This window comes from Scophthalmus maximus, chromosome 18 (genome assembly GCF_022379125.1).
Source record: "Scophthalmus maximus strain ysfricsl-2021 chromosome 18, ASM2237912v1, whole genome shotgun sequence".
Lineage (NCBI taxonomy): Eukaryota > Metazoa > Chordata > Actinopteri > Pleuronectiformes > Scophthalmidae > Scophthalmus > Scophthalmus maximus.
Window position 1 is genome coordinate 6,553,531 of NC_061532.1, and position 15,315 is coordinate 6,568,845.

At 44.9% G+C, this 15,315-nt stretch overlaps 3 protein-coding genes and 1 non-coding gene across 4 annotated transcripts; 1 reads left to right on the forward strand and 3 right to left on the reverse strand.

Moving 5' to 3' along the window:
* Window positions 1–1,013: 1,013 nt before the first annotated feature.
* On the reverse strand, window positions 1,014–7,588 carry clmnb (calmin b). Its single transcript, XM_035617185.2, has 10 exons — window positions 7,177–7,588; window positions 6,667–6,728; window positions 6,475–6,570; window positions 6,099–6,182; window positions 5,894–5,986; window positions 5,572–5,798; window positions 5,208–5,401; window positions 4,850–4,932; window positions 2,781–4,351; window positions 1,014–1,764 (listed from the first exon to the last, which is right to left on the reverse strand). Exons 1-10 carry the CDS (start codon window positions 7,259–7,261, stop codon window positions 1,635–1,637), a joined length of 2,625 nt encoding a protein of 874 aa, XP_035473078.2. The 5' UTR covers window positions 7,262–7,588; the 3' UTR covers window positions 1,014–1,634.
* A 1,666-nt stretch (window positions 7,589–9,254) lies between these two features.
* Window positions 9,255–9,538, reverse strand: LOC118290725. Its single transcript, XR_004786486.1, has one exon. It is a non-coding gene; the product is annotated as a small Cajal body-specific RNA 13 (non-coding RNA).
* A 525-nt stretch (window positions 9,539–10,063) lies between these two features.
* On the reverse strand, window positions 10,064–11,082 carry prkrip1 (PRKR interacting protein 1). Its single transcript, XM_035617187.2, has one exon. It carries the CDS (start codon window positions 10,929–10,931, stop codon window positions 10,359–10,361), a length of 573 nt encoding a protein of 190 aa, XP_035473080.1. The 5' UTR covers window positions 10,932–11,082; the 3' UTR covers window positions 10,064–10,358.
* Window positions 11,083–11,196: 114 nt separating this feature from the next.
* On the forward strand, window positions 11,197–14,968 carry glrx5 (glutaredoxin 5 homolog (S. cerevisiae)). Its single transcript, XM_035617188.2, has 2 exons — window positions 11,197–11,639; window positions 12,965–14,968. Exons 1-2 carry the CDS (start codon window positions 11,333–11,335, stop codon window positions 13,135–13,137), a joined length of 480 nt encoding a protein of 159 aa, XP_035473081.1. The 5' UTR covers window positions 11,197–11,332; the 3' UTR covers window positions 13,138–14,968.
* Window positions 14,969–15,315: the final 347 nt, after the last annotated feature.

Genomic DNA, 15,315 nt, shown 5'->3' on the forward strand with positions numbered 1-15,315 from the left:
TTCGAGCTTTCACTTTTACACGTTTTTAAAGGTGTTTTGTTTCTCTATTGAAAATAAATGAGCTGATACATTCGGGTGAAGGCGAAAGTGCCCTCAGACCTTTTTGGGCCCCAATGTCTGTGCTTCTGTTCATAGCCTTAATGCAGTGAAATATTTCCCAACCTTGTGTTGAGAACACGAACATGCATGAACATTACTACTTTCACACCCACCAAGGAGCTACTTTATAAATAACTGTCGAGTTTGTCGGAGGCCTGCAACTATTATAGTCTAGTAAAAGATTTTCATCAACATGTAGGCTGATCCACGTTCTTAGATGGTCCCAAGTCAGCAGGGTTTCTGGTGACTGGGTCATGGTAAAGTTCAAAGGCCAAAACTTTGTTAATGGGCTGATATGTGGACCTGATGCTGCTGCAGCTTGACCTCTCGTTGCTTTCTTAAAAAGGGAAAGAGTTTCTCGGGCTTTGGTACCACCTACTCATCTGCCACTAAGCCATGGAAACCTCGTAGCAACGCCAGCACTGTGAAACGATACATAACAGACAGCACACAATTTTTCCTCTGTGTCTTGCGCACATAGCATCGCACCACCGAATTCCAGCTTTGGGGAAGTGGCGTTCTCGTGGCACGGTGTGGGGGCAGTGGCACTGTTGAAAGTACATCGATCTTTGCGACTGAGCTTTTGACCTTTGGGTTGAGCTCCGAGCAAACAATAGCAACGTGGTTTTTAGATTCTTAGAATTTCACCATCAATGAATATGTGTGTGTGTGTGTGTGTATTTGGTGGACAGTTGAGGACAGAGGACCCCCCCGCCCACGCCCCCAGGTGTCAACATGGATTTTGAACACTTGTGCAACTGATGTATACTTAAATTTTGCTCTAGTTTGAAGGTGTACACTGTGATATTCCAATGACGACTCAATACACAATGTGCGTGTTACAGTATGTCTACAGTGATGAAAATATACAGCTTTTTCACTGCTGATTCTATCTTGAGGAACGGACCAGGAGATACATGACACAGAGCTGCTTTATTATTCTTAAAGCCATAAAAAATGTCACGAGACACGGCTAAATTGTTCATTTTTGACACGGTGAGTGAGTCTAGGAAATGTCAGAGTGCTCATTAAATATTATGAGCTTAATTTCACTGTGTCAATACAGCTTCTAATTAAACAACAGGCCCTATGGACCCCGGCAGCAGGCGGCAAAACGCTGTGTAGACTGCAGTCGGTCATGCAGGACAGCTGCCGCTGTGATGCTGCAATGCCACCATGTGGAGCGTTTCTGCTACAAAAAATACATCAAATAAACAAAGCAGTTTGGACATGCACACAGCAACAAAACACCTCACGAGCCATGTCTAACATGTGCAGTGTAAGACCAGGGAGCTGAAAATCTGCGTTACAATAGAGAACGGCGACGTGAGTTCATCTGAAAACTACAGGCCAAATGACAAATTATATCTGCTGGCGGCAAGATGTAAACATAATCCTTAAACGTTGCCTTGAGGGAAATTTAGCGACACAGATAAAGAGTCAGCACGGGCCCTGAGTGTCCCTGTTTGGTCTCGTTAGTGGAAACCGCGCTAATAAGCATATCTTAATAAGGAGGTTTTACAGCAGGGGGGGGCTCAGAGGTTCATTTGAGGTAGGATGAAGCAGCAGTAGAGCAGGATCCACAGGACCAAGAGCATCTCCAGCTCTAAGGGGGTTATGTCACAAGAGGCGGCTAAAGACTGAAGGATGAATCCTCCCTCGCCGCTGGAAAGTAGATGAAACACAGGAGGGTTAGATTCAAACTTAAATTAGTCACTTCACATTTATATGTACTATGAGGAAGCAGGAGTTAGACCAAAGCACTGAAAACAAAACACAAGACACAAATGTAAGTATCCGTAAAGTCTTCGTTCGGGCCAAACTGTCCCATTATAGCAGAAGTTAAGGTGGTGTGCATGAGGCTCTGGTAAGAGTGATATTAAGTATACAGGGAGTTTGAAAGGTAGCATCCTTTTTTTTATCTTTAACAAAACAAAAACTGCAGTTGGTGAACGTGTAAATGTATTAAAAGTGTTTTATGAGCTGCTTTAACAGAAGCTGCACATGTTCAAACGCCCGGCGTACGAGCAAACTAGCTCCTGTGGGAACTTATTCTTATTTCCAGAGGAAATGTGTCGTTTCATCAACTAGTTATCTTCATTATATCGTGGGGTTACGTTGGCAGGTACTTTAGAAAAACAGCTGCTCAGTAGTGGAAAGTCCATCCAGCTGGGGCCGTCGCAGTGTTTGGGAAGTTTACAATCCAGCAATTTCAGCCAAATTTGGGGTGACATTTGCCAGTATCGTCGGTTAATCCTTATCCTCACATCTTTAAAAGGTGCAGTGTTCCCATTGTACATGGATCATCCACACGCCGCGCTGTCCACTTTGAGTTTTGTTACGTTCACAGTGACTGAACCTTTGCTGCAGAACCTTTATACTCAGTCTTTTGGCACAAAGTGTACACCTGACGCAAACACATTTACAGGGTTTGCATTTCCACGCTCTGAAAGGTAGTTTTAACCAACTCTGTGTCAGCCGTAAGGAGCTACTTCTGCCAACGCTTGTGTGACAAAGGTCGACGTGTTTGACATTTGTGCATGTACCTGCCTCCGTTGTCATTGTAAACTGCATTATGTGCCATCCTGGGGTGGAAAGTTTTGCCAGCAATGGCAACCAAATGAAGTGGCGCTCAGTGAACGGCGAGTTGTTATTTGTACGTCTCAAAAGTCATAGCCTACCTGAATGAGTGGGCGGTTGCACGGCAGGCGGGAGTCCAACTGCTATCATCGGCACGGATGTCAGTGTCCTTTTGGGGGGCAGTTTCCCCCAGATGTTCTATCGTAGTCGTCGTCGTCGTCTTGTCAGTTAGTTTACCTTTCCTAATCCCCGATCCCCCGTCTTTTTCCTCTTCTGTTTCAACTGCCTGAAAACCCATTGAATCTGGGACTTTGTCCGTGTATTTCTCTGTGTTCCCGTCATCGCAGTTCTTGGTTAAATCTTCCATTTTGGGTGCAGTGTCGGTCTTGTTATTTTCTTCTTTTGAATGAATACTAGCACCACCTCTGACTACACACACAGCCTCATCAGTTGATCTTTTTTCATTTGCTCCTACCGCGAAACCCCCTAAGGTCACAACTCTTTGTTGGTTTCTGACCTCTTCCTTTGTAATGTTACCTTCCCCCCCTTTCCCTGTCCCTAACTTTCTATCCCGCCCTACCTCAAATGTCGTGGTATTTTCTTCATCCTCTTCGTCTGACACTCTCTTCTCACTGACTTGAACCCATTTTACAGAAATCCCTTCGTCAGTGTCTTCTTCGACCTCTTTCTGCCTGCCAGCCATTTTGAAAATCTGCGCTTCATCTATCAGAGCCTCTGCTTCATCATACCCATGTGTCACCAGTCGAACATTTTCTGTCTCTTCTTCACCATAATCACTATAATCATTAATCTGTCCTCTAACAACTCCTCCCTCCTCGGGATTCTCTTTCCGACTGCTTTCATCCTCTGGCTCCTTGTCAAACACGGGTCTATTACTTGTCACTTCTCTGAAACTAGTGCCATTTTTGTCCACACCAAACTCCCTGGGAACCCCCGACTGAGCCCTGACCTCAGATTCTAGATCTACATCTGTCCTTTGAACAACGGGGCCTTCCTGAAGTGAACATCCATTTAACATCTGGCATGATTCTTGATGTTTTGACTCTCCGTTCATTTCTTCCACCGTCTCCTCTTCGACCCTCGGTACTTGTCTTTTCGGCTGATTATATGGCTGAAAAACCTCTTTGTTCAGATCCAGGATGTAGCTGTAGGCATCCTCCTCATCCGAGTCCAATACTGACAAGCTGTAGATTCCTTCCTCTGAGCTCAAAGACAAGTGGCTCTCATCCACTCTTGGCTTGCTGTAGAGCCGATCCGTGCCTTTCTCCATCCACGACCGGATCTCCGGGCTGACTATGCCTGCGTCCAGCGGACTGGGTGGCTGTAAATTGCTTCTACGCCTTCCCCTTTTTTTGTTGAATGGTGAGGTGGCCACACCGCCTGCAGATTGCTCAGTGATGCTTTGCCTACGACGAGATGAAGAGATGTCACCGTCAGATGCAGCTGCTTCATTCGTGTGGTGCGAGGTGGCACCGGCGCTCCCTGAGGATGTTCTGGACCAGCGTTTCCACAGTAGCTGCTCGCTGCTCTTCGCCAAGCCTCCGAGCATTGCTTGAGCTTCTGCGTTGTCGGCGAGGGTTTCTCCGGAGCTGACTGACTCGAGGGAGCCAAAGTGTGGGATCTCAGGAACTTCGATATACGTCGTGTGATCCTGTGACACACAGGGGGAATTAAGAGGATGTTACATTATACCACTGATAATCATGAAAAGACATATCATTGTCTTGTAGAGTTTGTGAAACTATGACTGGATGCCAAAAAAATAGTTTGACATTTATATATATATATATTATTTGTTTTTTTATTACAAATACAAACCACTGCACATTTAGCCGTTTTTCACAAGGCAATACTTGCACTCTGTATAAAATGTACATAGGTTTTTATCGTCTTTTTATTTCTTTCTATTTTTTCTTCTATATATTGTTATACTTCTACCTCTTCCCTGATGCCCTTTTGAGACCTGCTGCTGAGACTTGTTATGCTAAGGCAAGCTAACCGACTGCAGGCTGTTGTTTCATATTTATTGGAGATTGATATAACAGTGATCTTTTCATCAAACTCAAGAAAGCGAACAGGTGTATTTCTTAAACCAATTCAGTGGCAATGGTGCATATATTTTAGATGCATAATAGAAAGCCACACAAACCTCTTCAATGTCGGAACAGTGCCCCAGGAACATTGACACATAGGTAATGACGGACTGCTCATCTGGTGACGTGCATGTCACATCTGTGGGAGGAAGGATAAACTAATTAGCGGGTGGACTGTTTGCCATGGAGACTTTCCTTTGGTTGGAGGGTCAGGTGATCATCTATGTGATAAAGAAAAAAAAAGGGATTTAGCACTACAAGCAGAAATGACCTCTGCCACACATTTCTAGTGAGGTCAACTTGGCCTGCGGTGGACTCGTGTGCAGTTTTCTAGGGGAAAGTGATTTAGATATTTGTCTTTGCGGTTGGAAACAGGCCACAGTGAGGCACTCGTTCCACTCGATAAGCTCTTACCTTCAGGCTCCAGCAGAGGTGTTATGTCCAAACTGTGATGGGCTACTGTGAAGGCCTGCTGCATGATTTCTCTTGGCTCTCTGGACAGGCTCTCCCTCAGGTCCACCAAGTCTGGGTTTATGGATTTAATCATGGCCAGGAATGCCAGGCCACTTCTCCAGCTCTTCCCAAAGTCATGTACCTCCACCCCAAACCTGCAAATTTAAAAATTGCATGATAGAATTCGAATAAATGGGAATTTAAATAAATTCTCATCTCAACCCAGCCAGCTTCTTCACTCATTAGGGTTGTAGATGTATTGCATTCGGGATGTTTCGTTGACCAAAAATGACTTTGTAAGCGATTTGATCCTTTTCCGACTCACGTTGATGTGCATCTCTGGACCCACTGCAGGAGAGTCTTGATTGCTTTCCCATGGTACTTTGGCTCCCTGGCAGCCTTTCTGCCTTTGCTTGGCAGGGTGTTGCGAGAGTAGCTGCCAATGTCATTTGGCTGGAGACAGAGGTCACCGGCGGAGGGATAACTGCTCGCCGATAAGGAAGAGAGGCTAGAAGACAAAAGCCTGTGGAGGCCTCTCGTCACCCCCTTTACCTGTTTGAGAGTACGGCTGTTGATTTCCAAGTCAAGAAGTGAGATAGTACATTAAGGCCTAGAGTGATGATAGGATGATAAACAAAAAGAACAACCTGGAAGTGCAGGACGATGATCCAGACAAGGTTAAGAACAACAGAGGGGACGCCGTCAGCAATGCCGGAGGCATCGATGCCAAGCAGCTTCACCTGAGTGACAATGGGGAAGGGACGTCATTCGAAACCTAGTTCTTCTGGTTTTGAATGTAAACGTATTACATGTCAAAACAATGTCACTGAATTGACTTGTGAGCACACTCACGTGTCTATCATCCAGGAAAGCCAGGGCCTTGGAAATGTTGTTCAGTCTGAAAATGCGGTGTGAACTCGACCTGAACCTGTAAAGCTGATTAAACATGACGGGCTGATACCTCTCTCTGTATGGTACACGTGAAGCTTAGTTGTAGCTTTGCACTTATTGCACGGATACAAGAGATGTATCAATCTTTTCATTGAACCTTCCGCAAGAAAATGTACAAGCATTTTTTTCAAAATGTCAAATAATTTCTTAAAAGTGTCAGGATTTCAAGAGTGGCCGTTTTGGATTGGTTTTATGGAACAGAACTCAAAAAAAGAAATTACTTAAAAGTAATGGGAGTTTAAACAGGTTTTTTTGCAATGATAATTTTGGTTCTCACTAGTTTGCACCCAGTCAGCTCCTCCAGCAGGGCCATGAGTATTCTGCCGTCCTGAATGTCTATGAACAGGTCGTGCACTTCAAGCGGAGGATCACACTGCAAAATAAGAAAACATTAACCCTTGTTGGTGATTACCTGAAAGAAAAAAAGGATAATGTTGGTGTAATTTCATTGAATTGACTTGTGCCTTACTCTCTGCAGAACCACATTCATCCACCTGGCGAAGGTTCTCTTCTGCACTGCGTTCCTCTCACCTGGGGAAAACGAAACGGGGACTTGACACAGCACGCTGCCGTTTTACAAGGTAACAGCGTTGCACCAATGCTTTCACTATCCCGATCAAACGAAGAACACCAGAGGCTTTGTGATTATTGTGAGTCCAACAGATCTTTTAAAAATGGCACATATACGTGTACCCCCCACCAAAAGACTACACAACATGAAACCATTTGAAAGGCACAAACTTGTCTTTTAATGTCCAGAGTATTTTGGATGCAAATCATCAGCAAGTTAAAAAGAATGTACATGACTGGGTATTGCCACAATGCCAAATACAACAACCTGGAAAACGGCTATAAGGAAGGCACACGTGTTTACTTTTCAAAAGTAGGCTACAATAAAGTGTAGATGTGATATCATTATCACACAGCGGGTGATAAGTCTTAAGCACCAGCTTAAGACTTGTATTTCCTGTCACTGTACCTTGAGGCTGACGCATATGCCGATCGCTGATCTCTCCGAATGATTCCTTTCGGGAACCCCGGTTGGCCTTGTCCTGCATTCTCATGTTTTTTAATAAAGCATGTCAGGCACTCGTAGCAATTAGAGTCGCTCCGAGGTTCCTGTGCAGAATGAGGAGGATGTAAAAAATGCAAAGTGAGGCAGCAAGTCTTGCCCGAACACGCTGAGACCCATCTCTGACGTGTGGATCAGCTTCAGCTCCACTCCCCCCTGAGACAGCTCAGCCTGGATCCCGGCCGACTGCAGGCCAAACACTCTGTCCGCGGAGGCGGCTGCACAATGTGTTGGGATTTTGAACCATTGACGTGAAGGAATCATCTTGGATCGCCGTGTTGGGTTACAGTTTTATATGGTTTTCAGTGTTTCCCCCAGGTTTACTGGTTTGGGGTGTGTGTGTGTGTGTGTGGGGGGGGGGGGGGGGGGGGGGTAGGGTTCACAAATCATGTTAAGTTTCATCCACAATCTTTCATACAGGAATGACGAATAAGGTGTATGAGGAAAGTGACCTGAAATGACTTCTGCTTGACATTATATGTAAAATACGGGGGCGGGGCCCCCTCCCAATTCAATGGTAGGGTAAACAATGTTTTTTCCTGCAAAGGCCTGTAGTTAACCTTTCTGGCAGCTCGTAGAGGGATTCGTTGACATAAATACCTGGATTTCTTCAGAGCACGCTCGGTGAAGACCGAAGGAGAGAGAGGAGGTTACTGAAGTTTTTTTTTTTACTGTTGATCTAGAACATTTGCTCGTTAAAAAAAAGCTTTTGGCAAGGCCTCGTCTCCAATATCTCATATCAGCATCAGATGTAGAACAGAACAGAGAGTAGTTGAAGTTTGATTCGGCCACACCAGGTAATATGATTAAAAAAAACAACTTTGCTTTTTGTGTTTTAGATTAGATAGAAAGTAGCGAGGTGCTTTGCAGATAGAGATGACATGAAGAAAATATGAGATCTGCCATAATACGAAGCATTCGTATAGATTACACTTCAGCATTCAGTGTATAGTACCTAAAATAATTTGACCACAGCAGCTACAAGAAGAAGCCTGTTTATTAATTCATGGATGAATAATAAGGTACAATAATATATCAATTTAACAGGGTTGAGTAGTTTAACCTGTGATGCTTTTAGATTTTCGTTTAGTTTTTTCTACTTATAATTACACAAACGGAAAACCTCTGACACCAATGTCCTTGGAAATAACTACCTAATAATACACACTTTCAAGTGCACATTCAAATATATTTCCTTTCTTTCCTGCATGTAGATCATATTAAATGGTGTATTATGATCAGCAGCGTAGTTACAAACACGTCTTTGGGATTTATCCTGTACAGCCTTTTGACTGCTTGTTTTTTAAAGTAGAACATTTATAGTCCCCTGACAAACATAATGCGCTTCCATCAATTTCTGTATCTTTTAAATCAGATGTCAAAATGTTTTTGTTTATCTACAGGAGTATCTATCTATACAAACCCAAACCCTCATGCAGGATCGTAACGTCATTCACGGAAATGTTGTGTCAAAAGATATGGGAAGTACACAGGGATTTTTACACTCCTGCGCTTTTCCTGATTCACTCTCACCAGGAAGTCTTCCAACAGAATTCCATTTAAAAAAAATCTGCAGTCTATATTGCACATCTCATTTATAAATATCAACAGATGGAACAGATCAGGATCGTGAAGATGCACATTCAAGATAATGTAAACACTTTGCCAACAGACTATGGCCGAAGAGAGTAAATGGTGCCTCGGGTTGTCTGCAACCGTTTTCAGATGAACTTTTGACCTACGCCTAAGAAAGATGATTTACTGGGAAGAGACATGTACCTTTTATAACCTGTTATATCATCGATTGGTTTTATCATCTGAGGGTTTTGCAAAAACACAGAGGACAAATGGGAGACGATTGGTTTTATCATCTGAGGGTTTTGCAAAAACACAGAGGACAAATGGGAGAACATTTTGGCCAAAGGTGCAAAATTTATAAGACATTAATTTCACAACACATAAACCAATCAATATTTATATGGCATTGCTGTGACAGCAGAGAGTGTCTGACAGGAAGAGCTTACCCTGATTCAGACAGACTGATTCTGGCTGCCATGTTTCTACTCTGCCTGCCTCAAGATAAGGTGACGGACACAGAATGAGTCCATCACCGCCGTGGGAAGCAGGACTCTGTCCAAGGAACATCGCACGTGAAAGCTCCTGAGACTCCAGGAGTCACGCCTTTTCATTCCCTGGGTTGCTTTCTGCAACCTTGTTGTACCCACAGGCAACGGTCTATGCAAGGGGAAGCTTCACAAGGCTGCGGGGATCGCGTATACATTTTTTTCCACGGACACAATCAATCAATTTTTGCAGGTATCATTATGGGCTCACTGACCGGGAGTCGATCCCTGACCTTCTGTACCAAAGTCAGCGGTGTAAACCACTAAGTCACACACAGTCTCTCTCTCTCTCTCTCTCTCACACACACACACACACACACACACACACACACACACACACACACACACACACACACACACACACACACACACACACACACACACACACACACACACACACACACACACACACACACACACACACACACACACACACACAGTCTCTCTCTCTCTCTCTCTCTCACACACACACACACTCTCACACACACACACACACACACACACACACACACACACACACACACACACACACACACACACACACACACACACACACACACACACACACACACACACACACACACACACACACACACACACACACACACACACACACACACACACACACACACACACACACACTACAGATTAAACAACACTGAAGGAACACATATTGTACAGTCTCATTTTTATTGAAACAAGTATAATGTTGTGTAAAAAGGTGGCATTCGATTCCAAACGTTCCAAAAAAAACTATTGTAGGAAATGAGAAGAAAGCCCTCAACGTGTCTGTTAGTTGAAACATGGGATCTACAAACACTTCAGTGTTCATGAGAAGTCAGAAGTGTCTCTGGGCAGTCAAACCAGTCCCATGGTAAACCAGGGTCCACCAACTCAGTGTTGTCGTCTTTGCAGTGGGTCACTTCGCCTCCTCGTCACGCAGGTCTCTCGATCAGGACACACGGGTCATTTCTTCCCCATGATGAAGCTTGGTGCCTCGGCATCATCGTCGGCCTCCCTCTCCCCCTCTTCGTCCTTCTCTTCTTCACTGGAGTCAGAGCTCTCCTCGGCGTCGCCCTCCTTCTTATTCTTGGACTCTAGTTTGGCTTTCTTCGCCAGCAGCTTCTTCCGCTTCAGCTTCTCCCGCTTCTTCCTGCGCTTCGCCGTCCTCTCGTCGGCCGCCTCTTTGTTCAGCTCCACCTTGTCCAGATACTCCAGGTCCTTGTCGAACTTGCCTGCCATCTTGTCCAGGAAGTCCTGCCTCTGGTACTCCCTGCGGCGCAGGTGCCGGTAGACGTGGAACTCCCCGCTGCCCGCGCCGGCGCTGGAGCCCATCACGTCCCGGACGAACTCCGGCGGAGCCCGCGGGTTCCACTCCTTCGGTCGGTCGGGGATGGGGGCGAGCTTGTCGGGGTTCCGCATCAACCTCTCCAACTTCAGACGCTGTTCCTCCGCCGGGGTTTTGGCGATTATCAGAGGCTGCGACTCTTTGCCCGCAGCTTTCCCCGGTTTGTTGTTCTTCTGCGTGTGCGCCGCCATCTTTTCGAACTGTCGCCGTTTCCTGCTTGCTCGAGTCGCCCCGGAAGTTATTGAGGGCTTCCGTAACCTGTAAATATTTATTTCCCTTTTTCAACGTTTGCTTTTTCCGAAGAAAAAGGAAAAGGTGAGTCAGTATTAATTTGCTGACATTAAATCGTCAAATTGAAAAGTATTCCTTAGGTAACTGGTGTAATTGACGTGTGGCTTTACCAACTGCAAATCAGATTGAATTCTGATTGGGCGCAGCTGTCCAATCAACGTTCAGGTCCCGTCCTTCCTCGCGGGTGGAAGTGTGTTGTGCGGACTGCTTTCCTCCGGCTTGCCGACAGACTAGTTTGTCACTTCCCGAACGACATTTCTCCTTTTTTTTTTTCATCTGATTATATAACTACCCAGAGAGAATGAACACCATCATTCGATCTACCGCCCGGTGTCTCCGGGCCGGGGCGGCGGCGGTCTATCTGCCCGTTCGAGCCGGCGCACGCGTGTGGTCGGCCTCGCCGCCGCGGCGGCTGCTGTGCGCGGCGGCGGACCTCCAGAAGGACCTTGGCGCCATGGTGAAGAAGGACAAGGTGGTGGTGTTCATGAAGGGCACGCCGGCGCAGCCCATGTGCGGCTTCAGCAACGCCGTGGTCCAGATCCTGCGCATGCACGGGGTGGACCAGTACGCCGCGTACAACGTGCTGGACGACGGCGAGCTCAGGGAAGGTCAGTGGACCCGGGGGCCAACTCGCTCCTCACATGGCGGGTTGACAAGCTCCGTCGACCGTCACGAGTGTCAGTGACAGGTTTACCTGTCAATAACAGGGCAGTGGAGGTGGAGCTCGCTGGTAAACTTGCGTTAGCCTCTGTCTACGTGTTTGTTAGCCCCCGTTAGCCCCTGCTAGCTGCGTCGTTTCTTTTTTTGGCTCATTCGGTCCAGCCACACTTATCTTCTCTCGTCAACGTGTTTTATCAGCGCCCTGCAGCAGCAGCAGCAGCAGCAGCAGCAGCGAAAGGGCGTGGCTCTCCAACAACTCGTCGCGGGTTGTCCCGAAGGCATCACTTTGTGTTTACAAATGATGACGGCAGCAAGGGACACCGGCCCTTTCTACGGGATGTTGCCGATGTCTCAACTGCAGTGTGGTCATACAGCCAACCGACTCACTCCGCTTGATGCACCTACCGTCGTTTATTTTGCTTTTCATCATCTTGTGCAAGAGCAGTTCACAGAGGCCTCGAGGCAAAACAGACAATGCGAGAGTGTGGTGTGTCTGTCGGGAGGGTCCCCGTTTAAAAGCCCCCAAATAATAAGTAAGAATAATAACTGTTGCCCAACAGTGCATGGCCGTTGCACTTTTACGTACTTGCGATTTTGAGATGCACGCAAGTCAGTGTGTCCCTTTTTTTTAATTTGGTTTTCAATATCTGGTGCTGTCACTGCTGTCGATACAATATGATAAAAACAAAACCAAGCATTTCACAAAATGATTAAGCATTTGCACGTTCAAAAATTTGAGGGACTCAACTGAACAACTGTGTTTGTAGGCTACAAGTGGTTCTCGTGACAAGTACTTTGATCTCTGTGTGAAATCCGCGGAGTGCCCCTTTAACATCATTGCGTCATTGCTGTTATTCAAAAGAGAGCAACTTTTTATACGTTCACACACTCTACTAAATAGTATTTATCCAGTCTAATGCTGAGCTTTATAACCAGAGTTATTTTCTTAGTTTGTCATCTCTGTTTCTTTGGATTTGCCATTTGTTGTTATGTTTCTGTAATTGGTGGCTGCCCATGCCAACCACTTGTTTCTAATCATACAATCTATTCAATCTCCTCTAGTGATTCAATTTTTTTAAAGATAGATCGATAGATAGGTACTTTATTGATCCCAAGCTGGAGAGACAAAAGGTGTTCAAACGTGGTTAAACACCGGGAGCTGCAGCAACAGGCTAGCACCTAGCAACAGGTGCCATCTTTTGACCTTACATCTGAGTTTTATATTGGTTTTACTTCATGTCAGACTGACACTAACACTGTCTGCCCTCCACAGGAGTCAAGGTCTTCTCCAACTGGCCCACAATCCCTCAGGTGTACTTCAGCGGCGAGTTTGTGGGAGGCTGCGACATTCTGCTCCAGATGCACCAGAACGGAGATCTGGTGGAGGAACTGAAGAAGCTGGGTATTCATTCTGCACTGCTCAACGCTGAGAAAGAATCCAAGTAGAAGACGATTTTAAACTTCCAAACTGCTGACGAGACAGAGAGACACATTTATCAAGTTCAATTCCCCCCCCCCCAATCATATGATCACATATGAATCAAGTCCGTAGGCAGCCGTGGGCAGAATGGACTCGCAAGTGCAGATGAAAGTGATGAGTGTAAGCAAATTTTGTGGCAGCACTTTATCTTGATTCTGGCATATTTACACTTAACCATGTTCAATATTCATAAAAAAGTTAAGATTGTCATACACAGCTCCTGTTGCACTGCTCCCACTCTGTTCAAGTCCACACTTTATGTATCTGACAGGGGGGCTTAAATCTGTGAAGAAAAATAGAGTGGACCGTGTCAAACACAATTTTACCTACAGTAAATTTGTGCCACATTTATCACCTGAGAAGGTGCAGCAACATTTTTTTACCACCTGGGGGCAGAGGAATCTAATTACAAACTAAACATGGACATATTATCACATTTTAAGTTTACACTGCAAATTTAAATTCTGTGTCTGAATGTAAGTCCAATATTCAGTCTTTCCCATCTCTGCTGTGGTCTCCACTAGATCCTGACAAAAAAAACTCAGGCCCTTCAGCTGCTAGACGCTCCACTGTGCTCAACAGTTAGTTGTAACTTCGCTGTGTCTGGTGGGAAAGTAGTGTGCAGTGGGAAATAACAGCTTTTTTGCCTGCTGGCCATGAAGTTGCGGTGAGAGCTGTGGGAGTGAAATAAATCATCAAGGTCATGGGTCAAAGACGCCACAGAGCCGAGGGGAACTGCTTTCTGTGACTTTGTCATTATAGAGCAGCCGCTTTCACATCACATGTAGTCTTCTTATGATGTAAAAGTGATCACAGCAGCTTTAATATTTTCTTATGTAACATGGGGAGGGACAGTTAAGATCTTTGTCATCTGGTTTCTATCAAATCATAGTTCACATAATTTGATCTTAAAAGATGTTTTAAAAAAGAAAGGATTAAAAATCTATATGAGCATAGTTTTTGGAATCACTGTTGGAGAAAGCATTTCTACTGCCTACGGTTTCCCTCCCGTGCTTTGAGTGGTTTACAGAAATATGCTGCTTTCATCTTCCCCTATTAAATTCCCGCTGCCTCTATTGTCTAGCTGTTTTCCACAAGCCACAGTCACTTCCACACCAAATGACTCTCAGGTTGCACCAAGTCCAAGTGAAGGTCTTTATAATCCTATTCGTCCTCACACCAGAAACCTTCCTACTGCACTGCCTGTGAATACACTATACTGGGAGGAAGAACAAAGAGGGGGGGCAGACTGTTTGGATCAATAAAGATGTTTTAATGTAAACACTGTGTAATTACACCACATGAATTGTTCTTTGTAGTGAAGCTGAAGTACAGACACGGACGCACCTCACTGACATCCTTACAGACACGTACTGTCAAAATAGTCTATTTGTTCTTCCTGCCAGGAACCACACTCAAAATGTGCTGCCTCTGTTTGTGTCTACTTCCGCTTGAAACGCAACAAACATACAATGACATGTTTTCTCTTCTCTTGAAAATGATGGATTTGTTAAAAATGTAAAAGTCTGGTGTCTGTCATTGAATGTGTGCAGGTTTTTTTCTTCTTCTTTTTGGGAGGGGTGGGGAGTGTTTTTGCTTTGAGTTTTCTGTCCTTGAGCCTAAGAGTGTCTGACCTTTATCAATCCTACGGTAGCTGTTCCTCCTGCTGCACACAGGTGTATTATCAAATCAATGGTCATGTAGTACACTGTAAGATATTGTACATTGAAAGCATATTATTAAATGTATTTTAACTGCATGTAAACCCTGCACCGATTAAATATTTTGTGAAACAAATGACAAGCAACCTGTTGGTTTTTGTCCTTTTTATCACTTTGATTCTGCAGGGACATGGAGGATTTTTCTCATTTCTGTGTGGAATAAATCTCATCTATTGACACATTGACTACTGATTTTAGCTATTGTATAAAATGTCTAGCTCAGTGAACACAAGACAAGCACCGTAGGCAAAATAAAATATTGTATCGTTTGTCTTCTGGTTCTGGATCATTCTAATTTTAAATCTCCGAACAGCCTGAACAGGAGTCATCGCTTATCAAATCATATACAAATCTGCCAACTCCTGCAGTTTGACAGCCTCCATCACAACAGACACATTGACCTGTCATAGTTACCTCTAACAA